At 45.3% G+C, this 17,450-nt stretch overlaps 1 protein-coding gene across 1 annotated transcript in view; it reads right to left on the bottom strand.

The window, feature by feature from the left end:
- Positions 1–6,869: 6,869 nt before the first annotated feature.
- The window catches only part of SCGN (secretagogin, EF-hand calcium binding protein), a 30,180-nt gene continuing 19,599 nt past the window's right edge, over positions 6,870–17,450 (bottom strand). The window contains exons 7-11 of the mRNA XM_030011955.1: positions 11,549–11,604; positions 10,005–10,050; positions 9,834–9,893; positions 9,093–9,161; positions 6,870–7,534 (exon numbers count right to left, since the gene is read on the bottom strand). Coding sequence (XP_029867815.1) covers positions 7,406–7,534; positions 9,093–9,161; positions 9,834–9,893; positions 10,005–10,050; positions 11,549–11,604 — 360 coding nt within the window. The 3' untranslated portion in view covers positions 6,870–7,405. The remainder of the gene's footprint in view (positions 7,535–9,092; positions 9,162–9,833; positions 9,894–10,004; positions 10,051–11,548; positions 11,605–17,450) is intronic.

Below are 17,450 nucleotides of genomic sequence, written 5' to 3'. Positions count from 1 at the left end.
GGCATCCCTCAGAGCTGTGCTTGTGCCATCCCTTACACCCCTCTCCGTGTTGGACCAAAAACCCGTACACCTCCTTGCTTCATTGAGCTCGAGCTCTGATGGGGGCCTGCTGGGATTTTAACCAGCACTCCGGCAGCTCTAAGAAGAGACATCTCCCAAGTGCAGGGGAAGGAGAGCTGGGCTGCCGGCAGAGTCCACAGAGGTGCCTAAAGGTGTGAATTTAGGCAAGGATGCGTGTTTGGTGATGGCATGGCATATATCTCTGCCTTAGACTGGCATGCTGTTACCTTTCCTTTCTTCTTTCCACCTACCAGTCTGGATTTCTGTCTCTCCTAGAGCAATGAATTAAGGAAGAGCAAAGCTTGCAGATGTGGCGGCCAAGAAGCTTCAGACCCAGAAGGCATGATAGAAACAATCCCACAGGTTCCTTTAAAAAGGAAAAGCAAGGCAGAGATGAAGGAAGGCAAGAAGAGAAGGAAAAATGAGAGATTTCAGAGGTTTAAAAGCCAGCTGCTTGATCTTGTGTGGCCTGATTCATAACCTCTGCATGCCAGGTGTTGGCAGTAGCACTTCTGGATCCCATCAGCCAGAGAGTGGAAATGGTGGCCAGGCAAAGCGTATGCTAAATTTCATAGTCAGCAAGAGGGATGAGGCAGAACATGCACTATAATGTATTAGAACCTGAAAATAACACCTACAAGACACTTTTAAAACTAGGCAATTTCTAGCTCTTAAAAATTAAAATACAGCTATCTGAACGTCGTTAATCGTAAGCCCATAGGATCTTCCATTCTTCAGATGTAAAAAGAAATCCTTGCTGAAAAAATACCAACTCTGTACTATACGGAGATGGTTAAAGAAATTCTAGAATGAGACTGTAAATGCCATCCTGTCATTGTATCAATCAAACTTAAGGTTCTTGTAATATGCCGTGCTTATTAGCATTTTATGCCTTATGATAAAAATGGAAGTCTCTATTGATTTTCTACATAGCCCAAACCCAAGCAGATCATTCTCAGCTTAATGACCAGGAAACATCCCAGACTCATGCCCGTGTTCCTGTGCACATTTACTCATCAGGAAGGAGGAAGCAGTTGCCTTTGACGATCTCATTAATTAGGTCTTAGGCAAACAATCAAGTTATTGTGGTGCCTTGGCAAGCACCACGTGTCATCTGAGCCGTCGCGTGCGTGCTCGCCGCTTGCAGGAAGAACTGAAAAAACGGATTGGCCCGAACTTCACGTGCGGTCATGGGTTTCCCAATGATCCGGTGAGCGTGTCTGAAGTGGTTGCTCTTCCCCTAAGCTGCGGCAAGCAGCTGCCCTCGCTCCGGCTGCCAGCTGAAGCAGGGCTCCCCTAAACCACAGGTGCTATCATCCTCCAGGCTCTGCCGCCCGGCTCCCGCCTGGATCTTCATCTCAAAATGAGATTTCTCCAGGCACATCCTGCTGGCACGGAAAGCCCTGGCAGTCTGCTGGCTCCTGGTTTTTATGTGCCGGAGAAATGAACCCGTTTCCTAAGGATTAACAACGGTAAATAAAAACTGTTTGGCCACACCATCGAAGTTAGAGGCATGTTAGCCAAAGTGACAGATGACAACAATCTGTTCAAACAGCCACCCAAACGGGAATTCTGGGTGCATCTCTCTTCTCCATCTTTGTCTCTATGAGGTGCTGGGAGGGATGTCTTACACGAGACTTCGCAGGGAATCAAAAGACGAGGACATGTTCTCCTTAGCTCCAACGGCCGCAAGAAACCCCTTGACAACTGAGTTACAGCCCTTTATTCGTATAAAGCAGACACGGGCCTAGTAACGGCTTCTCTCAGATCTAGAGGTGTTCGACTGTGGTGTCAACCTGAGAGACCCTTGATGCTGCCGCTTTTTAGCGCTGGCACTCCTTAATTTAGAACCCCCCCAGCTTTAAAATGCGTCTGGCAGTGGAGCCATGGCCGCGTCTCTGTCCGCCCTAAGCTGGCCCGGCTCCACCAGAGCCAAGGGAGCTCAGCTGGGGACAGAGGACTATAGGGCTCGTGCAACTTCTGCCTGCCCAGCAGCGTTAAAACCCTTCTGCTGCCTCACAGAGAAATGCGGGAAGGACGATTTCTTCAGACCCCCATCAGCAGTGGAGACCTATTTCTCTCTTTACACTCTGGCGTTGATTATTTTACAAAGCCGAACTGTGAAGAGTTGGTACGAACCTTACTGTACAGGGATAAGGGCTGCAGCTGCATTTAAAATTAATTTAGGGCTTAGATTCCTTGTGTTCCCCCATAACGCCTGGAGGTCCTTCCCTGGGCTTTGTAACCAGGGTCTGGTGAGGGAGGACCTCAAAGAGGCAACCAGATTCACCCTAAAGTGCAGCCCATGCTGTCCCTCACGTCACCGACACCTTTAGCTCTCCTTTATTTGGGAACGTGGTGGCCATTATTGTAAAGATACCCCTCGGAAGTACACTTCCAAACCAAGGCGTCTGGCTTTCAACATGCGGTTTTGTGCTCTCATCATCCATAACAGAAACCTTCCCCCAGTAAGACCAAGCATGTCGAAATCATTTGAGCCTCACAGCCGTGATGCCGGGCAGAGCAGGGACCCCAACCCGGGGTGTCTTTGAGCCTGGGGCAGATGCCCGTTCTCCAGCCACGTTGCCTAATAACAGTAGCTCTAGCGGGCTGTGGTGACTCCATCACATCCTATCGAATTCATTTTTTCCTGAAACGGCTAATCTAAAGAGATGCCAGAAATGCAGCCTGAGCATTTGTCCGCGCTGTGCGTGCCATCGCGCCAGCTGTTTTTCCTGGGCAGGGACATCCGCTCCAGTTCACCCATCACCTGTGCAAAGTTTCCAGCACAGCAGCAGGGCAGGGAAAAGCTTTTTTTTTTGGAGAACAGCAAATGGGAAGGAACAAACCCAAGAGGAAGGGCAACGCCTGAAGCTGGCGTAGAGGCTGAGCGTGGGGCAGGTGGGCAGCAGGACGCGTCACCATGGGATGAACTCGTGAAAATCGGTGCTGCCCAGCTAAGTGAGAGAGGGCAGGGAAATGGTTCTACCTCTGGGACCCAGTGGGAGCTCCCTGTAGATGCCTCTTGGCATTAGGCAAACGGTTCCCTTAGTTTCTCTCATAATGGTTGAAACTGGCACTCTTTTCTCCCCCTTTTCCCATGTGCAAATGTTGCTTAAAATGAGACACAATTCTCCTCGGAATTACTGAAAATACAGGTGCCACGAAATGAGAGCTTTTCATTAGCAGTCAGTGTAGCCCTCATACAAAAATGACTTTCACAATTACTTTACCCCATGTAATTACACAGCAAAGCCCCATTTAACATCCACTACGTAACAGCAACTTTCTGTTTCAAATCAGATTAATGTAAGAGTTACCCAGCCATTTTAAGAGATAATAGCTGTAATTAAGGTGTTTCTCATGATGGGTTCCTATTATATTGTGGCAGATGATTCTCTGATAGTCTTGTTGGCTGCATTAGTCACAACTGTTTTCATTAATATTGACACTATTCTCTTGCCACACAAACAGAAAAGCAGATTAATCAAAATATTGTGCTGGTTTCCTATGCTCTGAGCCCTTCTTTGGGGCTGATGCTCAACTCAGCTTTCAGTAGGAATAAAAAGCAGTTTCTGTAAGATGTGCAGGCAGCTTCACCCATGTTATTTAAAGCAATATTGTGAGAACAAAGGGAGAGAATTATTTTACTGCAAATCTGAAAATAAAGCACTGGCGAAACTCAAATGTTACGATTTCTAAACATCTCATCTGGTTCCAGTTTGGGTGTCAGTGATGTGAGACTGCTGGAGTGTGTTCAGACTGGGGAGTGAAGTGAGAGCATGTGCATTTGGGTTCATTATTATGGGGAAAAAATTGCACAGACCAAGGGACAAGATGGCACGTGAGCAATTTGGCATTGTGAGGCTGGCTGAGGAAATTGGGGGTCTCCAGTGGCAGATCTCCATGGTGATGGTGCAGGATAAGCAAGCAGCTTGTTGAGGTCCAAAATGATGGGAGAAAAGATTGTGTCTTTGTAACATCATTTCCAGTGAAACCAATGAAGATAAACGAGGGATGGATTTGAGTTAAAAAGCCCCATAAATGTTCATTTTTCATGGGTATTGATTCTACACAGTCAACTGAAGCTGTCAGAGGCAGCATCTCCTGAATAAAGTTGTCATGACAAGTCATCCAGAAAAAAAACTATATGTCGAGTGCCAAAAATGAGAAGGGCCAAGACGAGCAGGGAGCATGATGGGAGCGCAGGGCATAATCTCCAATAACTCACAGTGAAAAGGGAGGCAAAGGAACAGCTTTGCTTCAAGGAATTTCACACATTGATTTCCAGATCCAGCAGTTTGCCAATTAAACAAGGAAAGGAAGAAACCAACACTAAAATGACACATTTGGGAGCACTGTGCCTATTGACCACTACACTTGGGGTAGCTAAATGTCTTTTGAAAATATACCTGTTAAATATGATGATATAAGTCAGTTAAAATTGATTTCAGTAAATTTGCATACTGTGAAGAAATAGGAAACTGTGAATCCCTTAATCCCAGTTTTCTAGAGAAAAACATGATAATACCAAGGGAAAAATATCTTGGAAAACATTTTCATTCACTTTCTGCATTCAAATTCTAGTTACCAAGATGCAGGCTCCTAAATATTGTGATATCCACAAAATTTTGTTGGCAGAGGATGCACTGATCAAACAGCCACAAGCCTTCCTTGTGTACCTTCAATATATTTACAGCACAGAAGGCATCACAGTGTGTAAATGCTTTTGGTTTTGTAGAGACTAAGTTTTCATATAATTAATGGAAAACAGGTATTTTCATGTAACCATTCAAATGTGTATAATCCACACTGCACATAGAAGTACCCTTCAAATTTGCAAAATGGCAAATAGCTATGTGTTATCAAAATGTATTGCATTGCCTATCTATATATCTAGCAGCTTAAAGGGGTGAAATCACCAGAGCCTGACACCGAAGGGCCTTGCAGATCATTCATTATTGAAGTGAAAATAACAATTTAAAAAAATAAAAATCTCTGCAAGCAAGGAACACATCTTCTCTACGGGAAGTCTCAAAATGCCTATCTCCTGCAATAACATTGACTTTTAGAGGCTAGAGGGTTATAAGAGCATGGCTCGTTGATAATTGCCTTGCTGACCTTTGTAACGTGGGCTTAAATCCCACTGCATCTCCTGACATTTTGTGTTGCTTATAGGGGACCTGCAGCTCACTTGGGCTGGAGTCCCACCGGGGTATGGCTCTCCCTTATGGTCCCCACAAGCAAGGCAGCGTGCATGCCTGTTTTCCTGCTCTCTAGTTTCTGCCCTGGACACAAAAAATATCCTCATGGGAATGCAAAACTGAGTCTTTTAAAATCATTAAAAAAACCTCTTCTGAGTTCTGTATATAAAATTTTAATCTATGACCCCCAATTACTTTTTGCTAATGTTTTGTAAAATGTTCTTGTAAACTCACTTACTGAAGGCTATGCACTTACTTTTTTAAAGCTAATAAAAGTATTTGCATGAACTTGAAGAGAGGAAGGCTTCAGCAAACTCAGTATTAAAAAAAAAAAATCCCAGAGTTGTACAAAAGAAGCAAAATACATTGTGACACCGACATATCAAATTCATTACTGCTCAGTGTCTGTTGAATAAAAACTATTGTCTGTAGAGGATGTGAAAAGCATAAGGTTTCAATAAAGATGAAGTGTTGTATAACTCTTGAAATGAGAGCTGTGGTTGTATACAGTCTTTAAAAGATTATTTTCATTTTAGGTTAAAAGTTCCTGTATTTTTGGTGAGGCAAGGCAGGATATTCTTGAATTTATACTTTAATAAATGAGAAAAAGTACTACTAATATCAGTAGGATTAAACAGGGGTAAAACAGAATGGATGTGTCTCAATTGAAAAATACAAATAGCATAAAGATCATACATCTATGAGTGGAAATATATTGTAGGGGATGGTACAGAAATTGCTCCCATGTCCAAAGTAATAGAAACTGTAGTTTAAGAAAATAATAATAACAATGAGAATGATATAAAGACTGAACAAAGAGAGAGAAACAGAAGAATATACTTAAAGGCATAATTATTTTGGCCCATAAGTCACATCATATTGGAGGTACGATGTAAAGATGGTTGGTGATGCCCTTAGCACTTGTTCTTATCATCAATGTAAATAGAAAATAAGCACATCCCTAAAGTTGTGTATGTTCTTAAGCATTTTATCGACTCAACGTCTCCATCTCTATTTGTGTTGACAGAAGGTAATTTCTGATTAATTTTTATAAAACTGAGTATAAAGGGAGTGTTTCATTGTACCGTCTTGTGCAAAGAACATAACCAGAAAGACACTTGTAGTGTCAAATCTGGGTCTCTCATCTGTCGGAGACATAAATGCTGAAATGTGTGGGAGTTTTGCCAACAACCCTTCCTCTGCAGTTTTCTCTTAGAAATGAAGAAAGGATTATTTGGGCACGTTAATGTAGGTGTGGCACTTTCCAAATATCCAGTCAAAGCCTTTGGAATAGGGAAATATGTGGCACAAATGATGCTGCTGCCATTAGGCTCCAGGATCACACCCATGGCCCGGGAGTGATGGGTAGCTTTAAGTTCAATACAGGTTAAAAGTCTTCACTAACTCTTAGAGATTTAAAAAACTAAGCATGTGCTTAAGGGCTTTGCTCTAATTAGGCTTCTGTCCTTCCAGTTTTTCAGTTTATGGAAAACTTGTATATTGTTTCAGTTTGGGTTGGAAGAAAGGCTGATAGGCATCACAAAACCTCTTGCCATTTAATGTGTTTTACGTAAAATGGCTACAATGTGTGGTGTGCCAGTCTGCGGCAGATGGCTTTCCGTACATAACACATAAACTCCAATCTTAATGAATTTCTGTAATTGCCATTTTTTATTTCTGCACATATACACTGTCATCCATCCAATATTTTAAATGCACAAACAAAGCGCGATGCTCACCAAAGGAATGACTTCACACGTAAGATGAAACACCTAGCAGCTGCACTCCGAGAGCACCAACATGGCATTTTTAAGGAGATGCTTGTCCCTATCCTAGGGGATGGGCAGGGCAGCATTTTGTGGGGAGCAGGAGAAGAAGAGCAACCCTTTTCCTGAGCAGCTGGTGTGCTCGTGGGCAGAGACATTGCTAAGGGCGGCAGCAAGCGAACACCACAAAGGGACTGGGGGAGTGGGGAGACCCTCCATGCGAATCCCACTCTGCCATGTCTTTGTGCAGCCACTCTCCAGCCCACCGGCGCGGTGCCCCGGCTCCCCACCGCTCGCACGGCAGCACGGACACACTTCTACGAGGAGCAGCAAGCAAATCTCACGAGGGAAACACAACCACGAGCACCCTCCTGGCTACGGGTTCATTTTAAGCCCGAGACACAAAGCCAGTTCGGATTTCTGAATTTTCCCATCCTTGTTCACGTCACAGTGGTTGAGCAGGATCTGGCGGAACTTGTCCAGGTCCACCCCACTAATGCTGGGCTGCAGGCGAAAGAGAAAAAAATGGCTCAGAGAGAAAACAGCTCTGGATTTCCCCAGCCCTGTAAAGCAGCAGGCTGTGCAGCGCCTGGGAAATCCACCCATGGAGGAGTGACCAAACAGCCTGACCCCACATCAGCTCATACAAGGTGGGGAAGTGACCAGAGAATGGGCTGCAAAAGCAGAAGAGGTATGGGACTGTGAGTAACTGAAAGGAAATGCAATGTGATTTTTGTGCTTAGTCAAGGCCATCAGTATCTGATCCGTATCAAACAAAGGTCTGCAGAAAGTTGTTCGATACAGATGCTTGCACTACTGGACCTGTGCTTTCCTCTGGTTTCCTCTCTCAAACCTGCTACATGAGGAGTGATGCGGCATTTCTGTCAGCAGGCTACTATTTCACAGGCTAGCCAGCAACTTAAAAATACCTTTAGTGGATCAAACAAATGCTAAAGACATACCTTACAGGCTATATTGTCTCTGTATGCTCCTAATGCTGTACCACTTCCTCTGTTTCCCACTTTCTCAGGAGGAGATCAAATTCCCATGCGCAGCTTGCAGTGCCCAAGGACGATGCCAATGAAGGGAAGTACAACCTTTGCTCCTTTGAACACACATGCATAGAGCACAAATCCAACCTCCCGCCTGTCCTCACACCCTTCCCTACACACCACATGGCTATAATGTACATACACACGCAGCCATCAGCACACAGCTGCAGTCTCTGCTCTCCGCTAAATGGACATGGGAACGCAGGCATCCCTGCGTCGGGTCACATCGTGTAGAAATGCACCAGCTCAGGCTCAGGGGGAGCCAAAGACCAGACTATGTTTGCATCAAAAGCTCTATCTTGGACTGTATCTGGAAACTCAAGGTAATCCAATGCAGACTGATTCTGCTGTCTCTAAGAAACTGGTGACGCACAGGGCATGGTGCTCTTGATTAGAGGTAAAGCTAAAGTCATTTTCAAGTGTAGCCCTTTCTTTACTAAAAGGTTTGTCAGGCATTGGAACAGGCTGCCCAGGGAAGTGGTTGAATCACCATCCCTGGAGGTGTTCAAAAACCGCGTAGACAAGGCACTTCAGGACATGGTTTAGTGGGCATGGTTGACAGTTGGACTTGATGATCTTAAAGGTCTTTTCCAACCTAAACGATTCTATGATTCTGTGATTCTATGATGACCTAATAAACCATGAGGTCATGCTGGTGAGGACCATATCCGCAGTGAAAACAGAAGAAAGGACTTCTGATGACTGATCCATGTCGACACAGTTTGTGATGCTGCAACATCTGCCTAATTCACAGCATGAGCTAGAATGGACCTTTCTTAAACACAGTTGCTGAGTGAAGGTGTATTAATTTGTCAGGCAGAATTTCTGTGATATGGTGAAATGCTCTATAGTGTTTATGCTGAGACCATGACATTAATTTCTGCTGCTGATCCAAGTGAAATTTGACTCTGTGTTCTCACTAGCCTCTCTGTTCACATAACTTTACCAAAACAAGTACCTTCCTCTCTGAAATATAAGGTATTAGTAAATAGAAAGAGCCATGAAGCTACCTTGACCAGTTCCATCATGTCTTTGACAAACCCATCCACTTCTGGGCCTTCAAGTGCTCCTGTTTTACTCTAAAAGATGGAATAAACATCAAAACACTTCAGTAAGTCAAAATCACAACGTTTACCGGTCAATAGGTCCACCTGGTCACTGAGCTCTATAGCACTAAGATCCTTTCCTTTTTCCCCAACCATCTCTTCCCCTCAAATGGGAGAAACACGTCCCACCATTTTGTGAGGCTTGCTGATCACCACCACCCTGAGGGAGTTACGCGACTGTCAGAAGCGGCACCGAATTGCTGCTTTCTAACAGGCAGCTAGGTGGTCATGTCTGTCCTGGGCCAGACTCCCTAAATAACCCTTGGTTCAGTACTGGAAGGGGTTTTATTTCTCAAGGTGGTGGTGATGCAGGTCCCAAACCGCCCGAGACTGCTAGAGCTAAAGCCACCACCCCCTCTACAGCCCTTGCGTCTCCTGCAGAGAGATACTGCTAATGCAGCGGTGTCGGCCATGGCAATGGAGAAAGTCAAAACGGGTCCTTTGCCAGGAGGTCTCTGACCATCGCTCCCCTCCGTCCCCACCTTATCCCCCAGTCTGGTGCCCGGGCCCCTCTGGTCCATGGGCTCGGGCACAGCTGCAGCTCCTGAGTGACCCCACGGCACCCCGCGGGAGGAAGAAGTCTGAGCAGCGTATGCTAAATCTGTGTCATTGAAAGACCCCGAGGGAACAGCCTCTGGGACTCACAACATCGTAGTGTGCAAAGATCTTCTCAAAATCTCTCCTCCTTTCTTCCGTGCTGCAAGCCTGCATGTGGAGAGGACAAGCAAATGAAAAAAGGAAAAGATTCAAATCTGGGCCCAGGTTATCTTAGCTGAGAGAGATGGGAACAATGCATCATAAAACTGAGCTACTTACATCCATTTTAAATTGAAGAAGGAAATTTTCCTGGAGTGCCAGAATCCTGAATGGAGAGATTTAAATTACAATCTTTCCGCTTTATCATCTGCACACAAACTATTCTGAACTCTTTTGGTTCGTAAAGCAAAGGGAATTTAGATTATAGGCCTTTAAAAAATGAAAATCGCCTGCGGGGTTATTTATGGAGGGCTGTTACGGGAACACATGCTTCCCTCCCTGTCTGACTGGGAATGGCAGCGCCCTTTGGCTGGCTGCAAATGTGTTTCTTAGCACCATTGCTTCTCCCAGAGCATTTCTGGTGCTCCAGCGCAACGGAGGTGGTCAGCCTCCAAAGCAAGAGCTACCAGACAATCATTGCTCGTAACTGGATTGTTGTGCTGCACGAAAGGAAAGAGTAATTTATCACTCTCTGTTGGAGGGAGAATTGGTCGTTGTAAAAGTAAAGGACAAAGTAATACTGGCCTGAGCACTGAGACTAGCCAAATTCCTCTCCTTTCCCCTCCTCCCTCCCAAAGCCCCTCATAGCACCGATAAAATCTTTTTTCTCTCCAGCCGCTCTGCTGACCCCAAGGGTTTTAGAGCCTGTGGCACAGGGCATGCTGAGCTGTGTTCACATGCTGAAGAGTTTCGGGTATGAGAAATGCGTTCAGACCAGAGGGGAGCCTCAGTCGCCCTGGGTAATGGGCCCGTAGGGAACCATATTTAAGAGGAAAATGCAAGGGCAAACCCCTTTATTCTCCATTCTGCCTCTATTTCTCTCTCTCTCTCATATAGTCAGTGGTCAAAGGGAACTGCCACATGCACTGCAGTTATTTGTGCTGGCATTCGTTGTGATCCCAAGCAGAAGGTAACAGTGGCAAACCAGCACCTGTCTCCTCTCATCCCCCAAACCAGTGTTTTAAGACTGTACCTGCATGTTTAAAGTCCCACCCAGTCACTGCATGTACATTTACAGACAGAGGCATACTCTCTATCTGTATGCAGTGAAAATAACATAAAAGCCTCTGAGGTATCGAGGACAGAAAAGAGACAGAGGCCCGTGACTGAGTCCCCAGCTTCATTCACAAGCGTCTTCACCTTGTCTTTCCAAATACTTTCTTACTGCCATTGGCAAACTCCTTTGTGGTGCCACTTTTATTCCTCAAACAAGCAGAAAAATTCTTTGCAGTCCCTGCTGCGCATAATGATGTGAAATAAATGCACATCTGTGACCCTGCTGAAGGGGATTGTCATCCTTCTTTTGGAGAAAAGGTGTCACTGGCTGCTTCATCGCGTCCTGAGGAGCATCGCAGAGGTAGCACGGGTCATGCCAGGGTGTGTTGGTGATGCACAAACAGGTCCTGGCATTGCTCAGTGTCACCGGCTCTAGGTTCTCAGGGTATTGTGATGGGGACCATGCGTTAGTGACCTGGGATACCTACATCAGAGCACCCGATTTAATTTGAAAGGAGGTAGGATTCAAATGCCCATAGGGAGATTATCACCTTGCCTGGATCTGCCATTGTGACCTAAAAAACCCCATCAATATTATTAAAGCCTACCTTGCCAGGTCATTCAGGTCCAGCCGTCCATCTTTGTTTTTGTCAAAGATTTTCATCTAAAAATCAAGAAGACAGAGATAAAATAGATAGGCCATGAGGAAAGCACACATACAAAAAAGCCAACATACATTTTGCTCTGCCCTGTGCCCTCACCTCTGCTTGCTCGGGGTGCTTTGCCTGAGCCTCGGCCAGCACGGCATCCTCTGCTAACACCAGGTGCGAGGGTGGCACAAGAGCACAGCAAACCCCTCCTGCTTTCTGACAGCAAAAACCCAAGCAATCAAATACCAGCACCGCTCCCTTCCCGCCTTACGCGGGGATAAAGGCAGGTCTCCAGCAAACACCTTAAGAAACTAAATACTGGCCTTGCCATGGCCCCTGAAAAAAATGCCAGAAAAAGGGGGGAACTTCCGAACACTTCCAGCTCGGCTCCATCCTTATCTTTGACTGTTGCTGTGGCTACCGAGCGGCTGAGGTGCAAATGTCACCTTCTGATAGACACTCAGGTCAGGGTTTTACGCTGCTAAAGCCAGTGGGCTTTGCTTGGCTCAAAGCCTGCCATCGGAAAGTGCTAAGACTAGGAAGAAGGTTCAGGCTGCCAACGTCAAGAGGTTAATCTGTGCCAATATAAAACTTCTCCTTTCCTTAATAGTACCTTTTCCTTAATATGGACTTTTTGATGGGTCACCACCAGAAATTATTTATTTATTTATTGTATTTGGTACTGTGTTTCTCTGCAAGGCACAAAAATGAGTCTGTTACAGGGAAAGAGGGGGAGAAGTTTAATGAGTTGCAAACCTGAATAACTCATGGCTCAAAGTTCTAGAAAAAAATGTATTCCACATTGAAGCTGGGGGGGGGAAGATTAATATTCCACTAAGACAGGTTGCCATCCTTTGCCAGATACTCTGTAATGGAATATGCATTAATCTTACCTTGATAAATCTCATTTGCTTATTTAGTGGTTATAAGTAGTCAGGTCAGTACAAATCTTTGGTGTAACTGTACACGTGCTAGAGAAGGCCCATACCAGTCCCCATCTCGGGAGGCTTGGAGGGAGAGGACCATCCGCTCTGACACAGCCCGAACACGTGGGAGCCGGCAGCAGGTCCCAAGCACTTCCCAGCAGTGAAACCAGGACAGAGCCTGAGACTTGCGTCAGGAGAGATAGTATCTGGAGAGCTGCCGTTTCTCAGGGAGACCTTGCCTATTTTGTCAGTGCTGCCTCCTCCCTGCCCCTTGCTCAAAGGCAGGCAGCTATGCTGAGGACAGGGAGTCTCTGGTAACCCTTTATTGCACTGGGTTTAGATTAAGATTCTGCGACAGGATTTTATTCCATTCATTATTCTAAGTGCTTTACACTACTGACGTTTGGATGGGATTTTTGAAGAGCACTCGGTGTGGGCTCAGTTTTCCTCCCATTGAAAGACACTATAAAACTCCTATGAACGATTGAAGGCCCATATTGAGATCTTTGGAAAAATGACATCCTGATGGCCATGCGGGTGTTCAGTGGCACAAGAAAAGACACTTTTCTGTCTCACTGGCCTCTGCCGAGCACACACTGTGCAGAGCCACTAAATGACAGAAGAAAGCCTTCTGAATCTCTTTTGCTCTAGAGCGGGAGAGATGAATAAAGCTGCTGAGCTATCCTAAGCACTCCTCTCAGGCTGCATCAGTCCAAGTTGTCCCTCTCCAGCTTATCTAACTTTTTCCATCCATAACTTTTTCTTCTGCCCCATCAGTTATCCCACTGCAATATGGGACTTTTCCCTGCTCTCTGCTGGGGCCACAATGGGGCAAGGCTGGAGGAAGGGATGGGAGCAGGAGCTGCCTTTGCTGGTGCCACTGAGAGGAGAAATGTCCTTGCAACGACAGCCTCCTGCTGCCGTCAGAGAGACAAACCTGAGCTTTCAGTCCTTGGCTGACAACGAAGTTATTCTGCAGGCAATAGAAAATGGTTAATGTTCCTTCTAGAAATAAATCATCCCAGATGATAAGATTTTAAAAGTGTCTCTCCAAATGGGACACCACTGCCTAACCTGATTTTGTTGTGTGAGGAGAGAGGGAGATACCCCTGCTAGTTCACTTTTTCAGACCTTCCACCACAGATGGCTTTGCAACATCCAGCTTACACTATTACTCTGAAACATACTCCATAGAGTATTGATGCTAGAGAAAGCACCAACATTTGAGTGGTGGGAATACCATAGTCCCTCAGCTCTACAGTAACTTAAGTGCTTTTGAAAGTGTCGCTCTAAATCCCTCCACTGAGGCCACCGAGGAGCATTAGTTACATGTTCTGTAGGAAGTCACCATAAAGCGGGGCGCCTGGTGCGGCGGGAGAGGACAGCATTTGGTGGGAAGCACGGGGAGAAGCTCTCTGCTGCCCAGGACAAGGCAGCTCCGGCCGAAGGCACTAGTCTTTTCTTCATGCAAAGATACAATGTCCTTACGAAAACACACTAAAACTTACTGCCTTTAGCAGTCTTCGAACTTCACCCAGATTCTCCTACACATTTCTGAGTTCCTGAAAGTGTTTTTTATTTTCTTGCATTGTCTGACCGTGGTGGCAGCTTCTGAGACCGGGCCAGACCTGGTGGTTCCCAATCCAAGAGGAAGACTTAGGACCCATTTTTCATTTCACGCAGGCCGGAGACAAGCCACGAGTCACTTTTTCAGTGAAACATGTCAAGTCTCGTCTCCTTTTCCACAGAATAAATAAATAAGCACCCTAGCACAGCTGTTCTTGTCTTAGGACTTTGAGTGTCCCACCTGCCCTGCATCTGCTCTACTTTGTGGGTACAGCATGTTTTCACAGTTTCAGAAGTCGCAAATAGCCAGGAGGCTGAAGAGCTTTGTGATCTAGGCTAGATCAGAGGTGATGATTTAGATGTGAAAGTCTCTCTGCTTCATTATCAATTTTCTGAGCCGGTGGTTTTCAACTCTATCTATTTCTGAACCCTTTACAGTATTCAAGCAGTAGTGCAGACCCCATTAAAACACATTTAACTGCAGAGATAATATTTTCCTTAGTGGAATGCTTAATGAAAAGCAACATCCCCAGTCAATTGGCTTAGTTTGCAGCCTATGTTTGAGCTTAACATTAAACTTTCAGTGGCTGACCATGTCTACTGACAGCTAACCAGCTCCCCTCTCTGACCTCCTACACTCAGCTTTTGCAATACCAAGAGAGAATCTTTGTGTTTTCAAGTTGTTTGGCCTTTTTCTGCAACAAGTATCCTGAATAAATTTTTCAAACATATGCAATATTTTGATTACCCATACCAGTCAACAGAGAGAAAATAAAAGTCTGGTTGGAAGAGCTAGGCTGAGCTAATTCTTGTCCAGTGACTTCCATATGAAAGATGGAAAACATGTAGGGAAGATGGACTAGTGTTCACTGAATTAGTTCAGGTACCACAGCTAATAAGATAGACCTAATCCTATTAGCTGGACAACTGGAGCTCATGCATGCCCACTACATGGCAATCTTGGGCTGCATTACTCGGGAAAAGCCTGGGGAAATGTTTATTAATTAAACTTTCAAATTTCAAGCACGCGAGTGTTTTGATCTGATCTGCTAATTGTGTATGTAAGCACACAAAGAATGACAGAGGGTACCCACCCCATGTGACAAAGCGTACATCATGGGAGAAGCAGATATTTGAAATCGTTATGAGATTGTTTCTAACTTAAACTTTTGCCTTTACACACCATCTTGATATGTTAAACTTGATGAATTTTCAGTTTACACTCTTGAAAGGTATATTTATGCTGCCAGGCTGATATGAAACATCTCCATGTGGTTAAGGATAAGGTCTGGCATGTTTAAATAGCACTCCATTTTACTAAAAGCTTTGTTGCATCTAGCAGTATACTTTATAAAATGATGCATTTATTTTACTGTCAAGCTACCCCGTGTTTTAAAGTGTTTGCACAAATTAATTCACTGACATTTTAATGGCAGTGCACTGGGGAAGCCTTAGTTCTATTTGTTTGAATGTAGTCCGTGCACTCTGAGGCAGACAGAGCATAAGTAAAAGCCGGGTTTGCAAAATAAAAGTTGTTACATCTTGGTTTTTTAAGAGCAAAATCAAAACTGCCATTGGCTTTGGATTCAGCAAAGGAAATACCTCTGCTTTCCCAGTCTGGTGTTGTAAAGAAGGCCACTGAAACACCATGATATGACAAACACATGCGTGCTTTGAAAAGCAGTATAAGATTATAAATCTGAATTATTTTCCGTGACAGAGATAAGGAAGGAAGTAAACAACTAAAATCAATAGTTCTGCCATCACTGGACTCACTAAAACCTGCTTTTAAACCTTCTCTGGTTCTGGTTCTCTGTGCGTAATAAAGTGTTTTATCCCTCAGGTGGGACACGGAAAGAGTCGGCTCTTGCCTGACCTCCTCCTCTCACAAATATATATGTCGGGGGCACCTATACCTGACAGCTGTAACTGAAACTGGCCAGTGAGTACAAAAGTTATTGAGGGTGTATAAAGACAGGCACGTGCTCGAGCTGCAGGACTGCCTATGGTTTCTTTCCTTAGGGAAGGACAGGGGCACAAAGGCTTTTGCAGAGCGACAGGAGGGCCCTGTGGCCAGCAAGTTACCCTCAGGACAAAAACTCAGTGCTCTGCCCGACCAGATTGCCTGTGGAATCTAGATGAGTCGTTTAGTGCAGGATTTCTAAGAGTGTTTTCGTTCCTAAAAGACCAAGGCGTTATCTGCTGGAGTTTTCAAAAGCCTGCAGGCTCCTGAGTTCTGTTGGTTTTGATCTTCAGAACTGAAGTTTCAGCTTTAATGGGATTTTCTGCTTCCCCTGGCTTATGCAGAAGCAAGTGTGGCGCAAACCTGGAGATGACAGCACTGCCAGGATTAAGTCTAGAAGGGAGACGGGAGGCAGATTTCCCTCCGTTGCGTTCATCAGCTGTGTGGGTCCTCTCTTTATCACACACAGCAAAGCAACAAGAGGAATCGCACCCCCCCAAAGCCAGGAGGAAGCTCTCCAAGGATGGGGGGGCTCCCATAGATGGTGGCTGGGGTTAGGAGATGTGATGGTTGCAGTGCCAGTGCATCACTAGAGATGCAGCCTCTTGGGGGTCACGGCATCCTTACGGAGCTACCTGGGAGGGAGGCCAGCACGGACCGCTACCAGAAGAAGGGATGTACAAAGACTGCTCCTTAAGGCAACCAGTCTTTTAGGCTATATTCCACTCCTGTCGTATTTCTAGAGCTTTGGGAAGTTTGCTCCGTGTGTTAACGAACATAATGAACTCTGCTTAGGCTTTTGCCAATACAATAAATATTTGTCTTTCCTTTATTACACCATTTCTTTGGTGGTCATAAGAGACTTCATTAACACAGATAAGCTAGCTTGGCCAGTAAGGTATTAAGGGGCTAAATCACCTGGATTTTCTGTGCTCTGACTTCTATTTCCCTACATAAGTACACCGGCCTTGGCACTGACCACAGACAGACAGACAGACAGGCTTTCACAGCCAAACAAGTGACCACACTGAGCCTCTAGCATTGTCCTCGCTGAGGGGACAGGCAGCAGCCACAAAAGCACCAGAAATCCCTCCAAGGTACCGTAAAGGTAGTCCGCAATGCATACTCAAGGACGCAGACTGTCTTCAGGGAGAAGTCAACCTGTTCCCCGTTGCACGGAGAAGATGAGGAGCCCTCAGCTAGTCAGCTGCAGGCTTGTGTGCTCGGGGTACGTAGCTCAGTCCTCAGGAGAACCTTTGCAGATAAGCGCGGCAAAACCCTGGCATCATTACAGCTGGGAGGATTTCTATATTGACTTCTCTGGGGCTAAGATTTCATCCTCAGCCATCTCCATCTACAAACTTTCAAATGCTGTAGTTCACGACCAATGCTTGTTGAATTATTA

The sequence above is a fragment of the Aquila chrysaetos genome, chromosome 4, assembly GCF_900496995.4.
Source record: "Aquila chrysaetos chrysaetos chromosome 4, bAquChr1.4, whole genome shotgun sequence".
Lineage (NCBI taxonomy): Eukaryota > Metazoa > Chordata > Aves > Accipitriformes > Accipitridae > Aquila > Aquila chrysaetos.
Note: the sequence above shows the minus strand (reverse complement) of the source record. Positions and strands in the feature narration are given on the sequence as shown.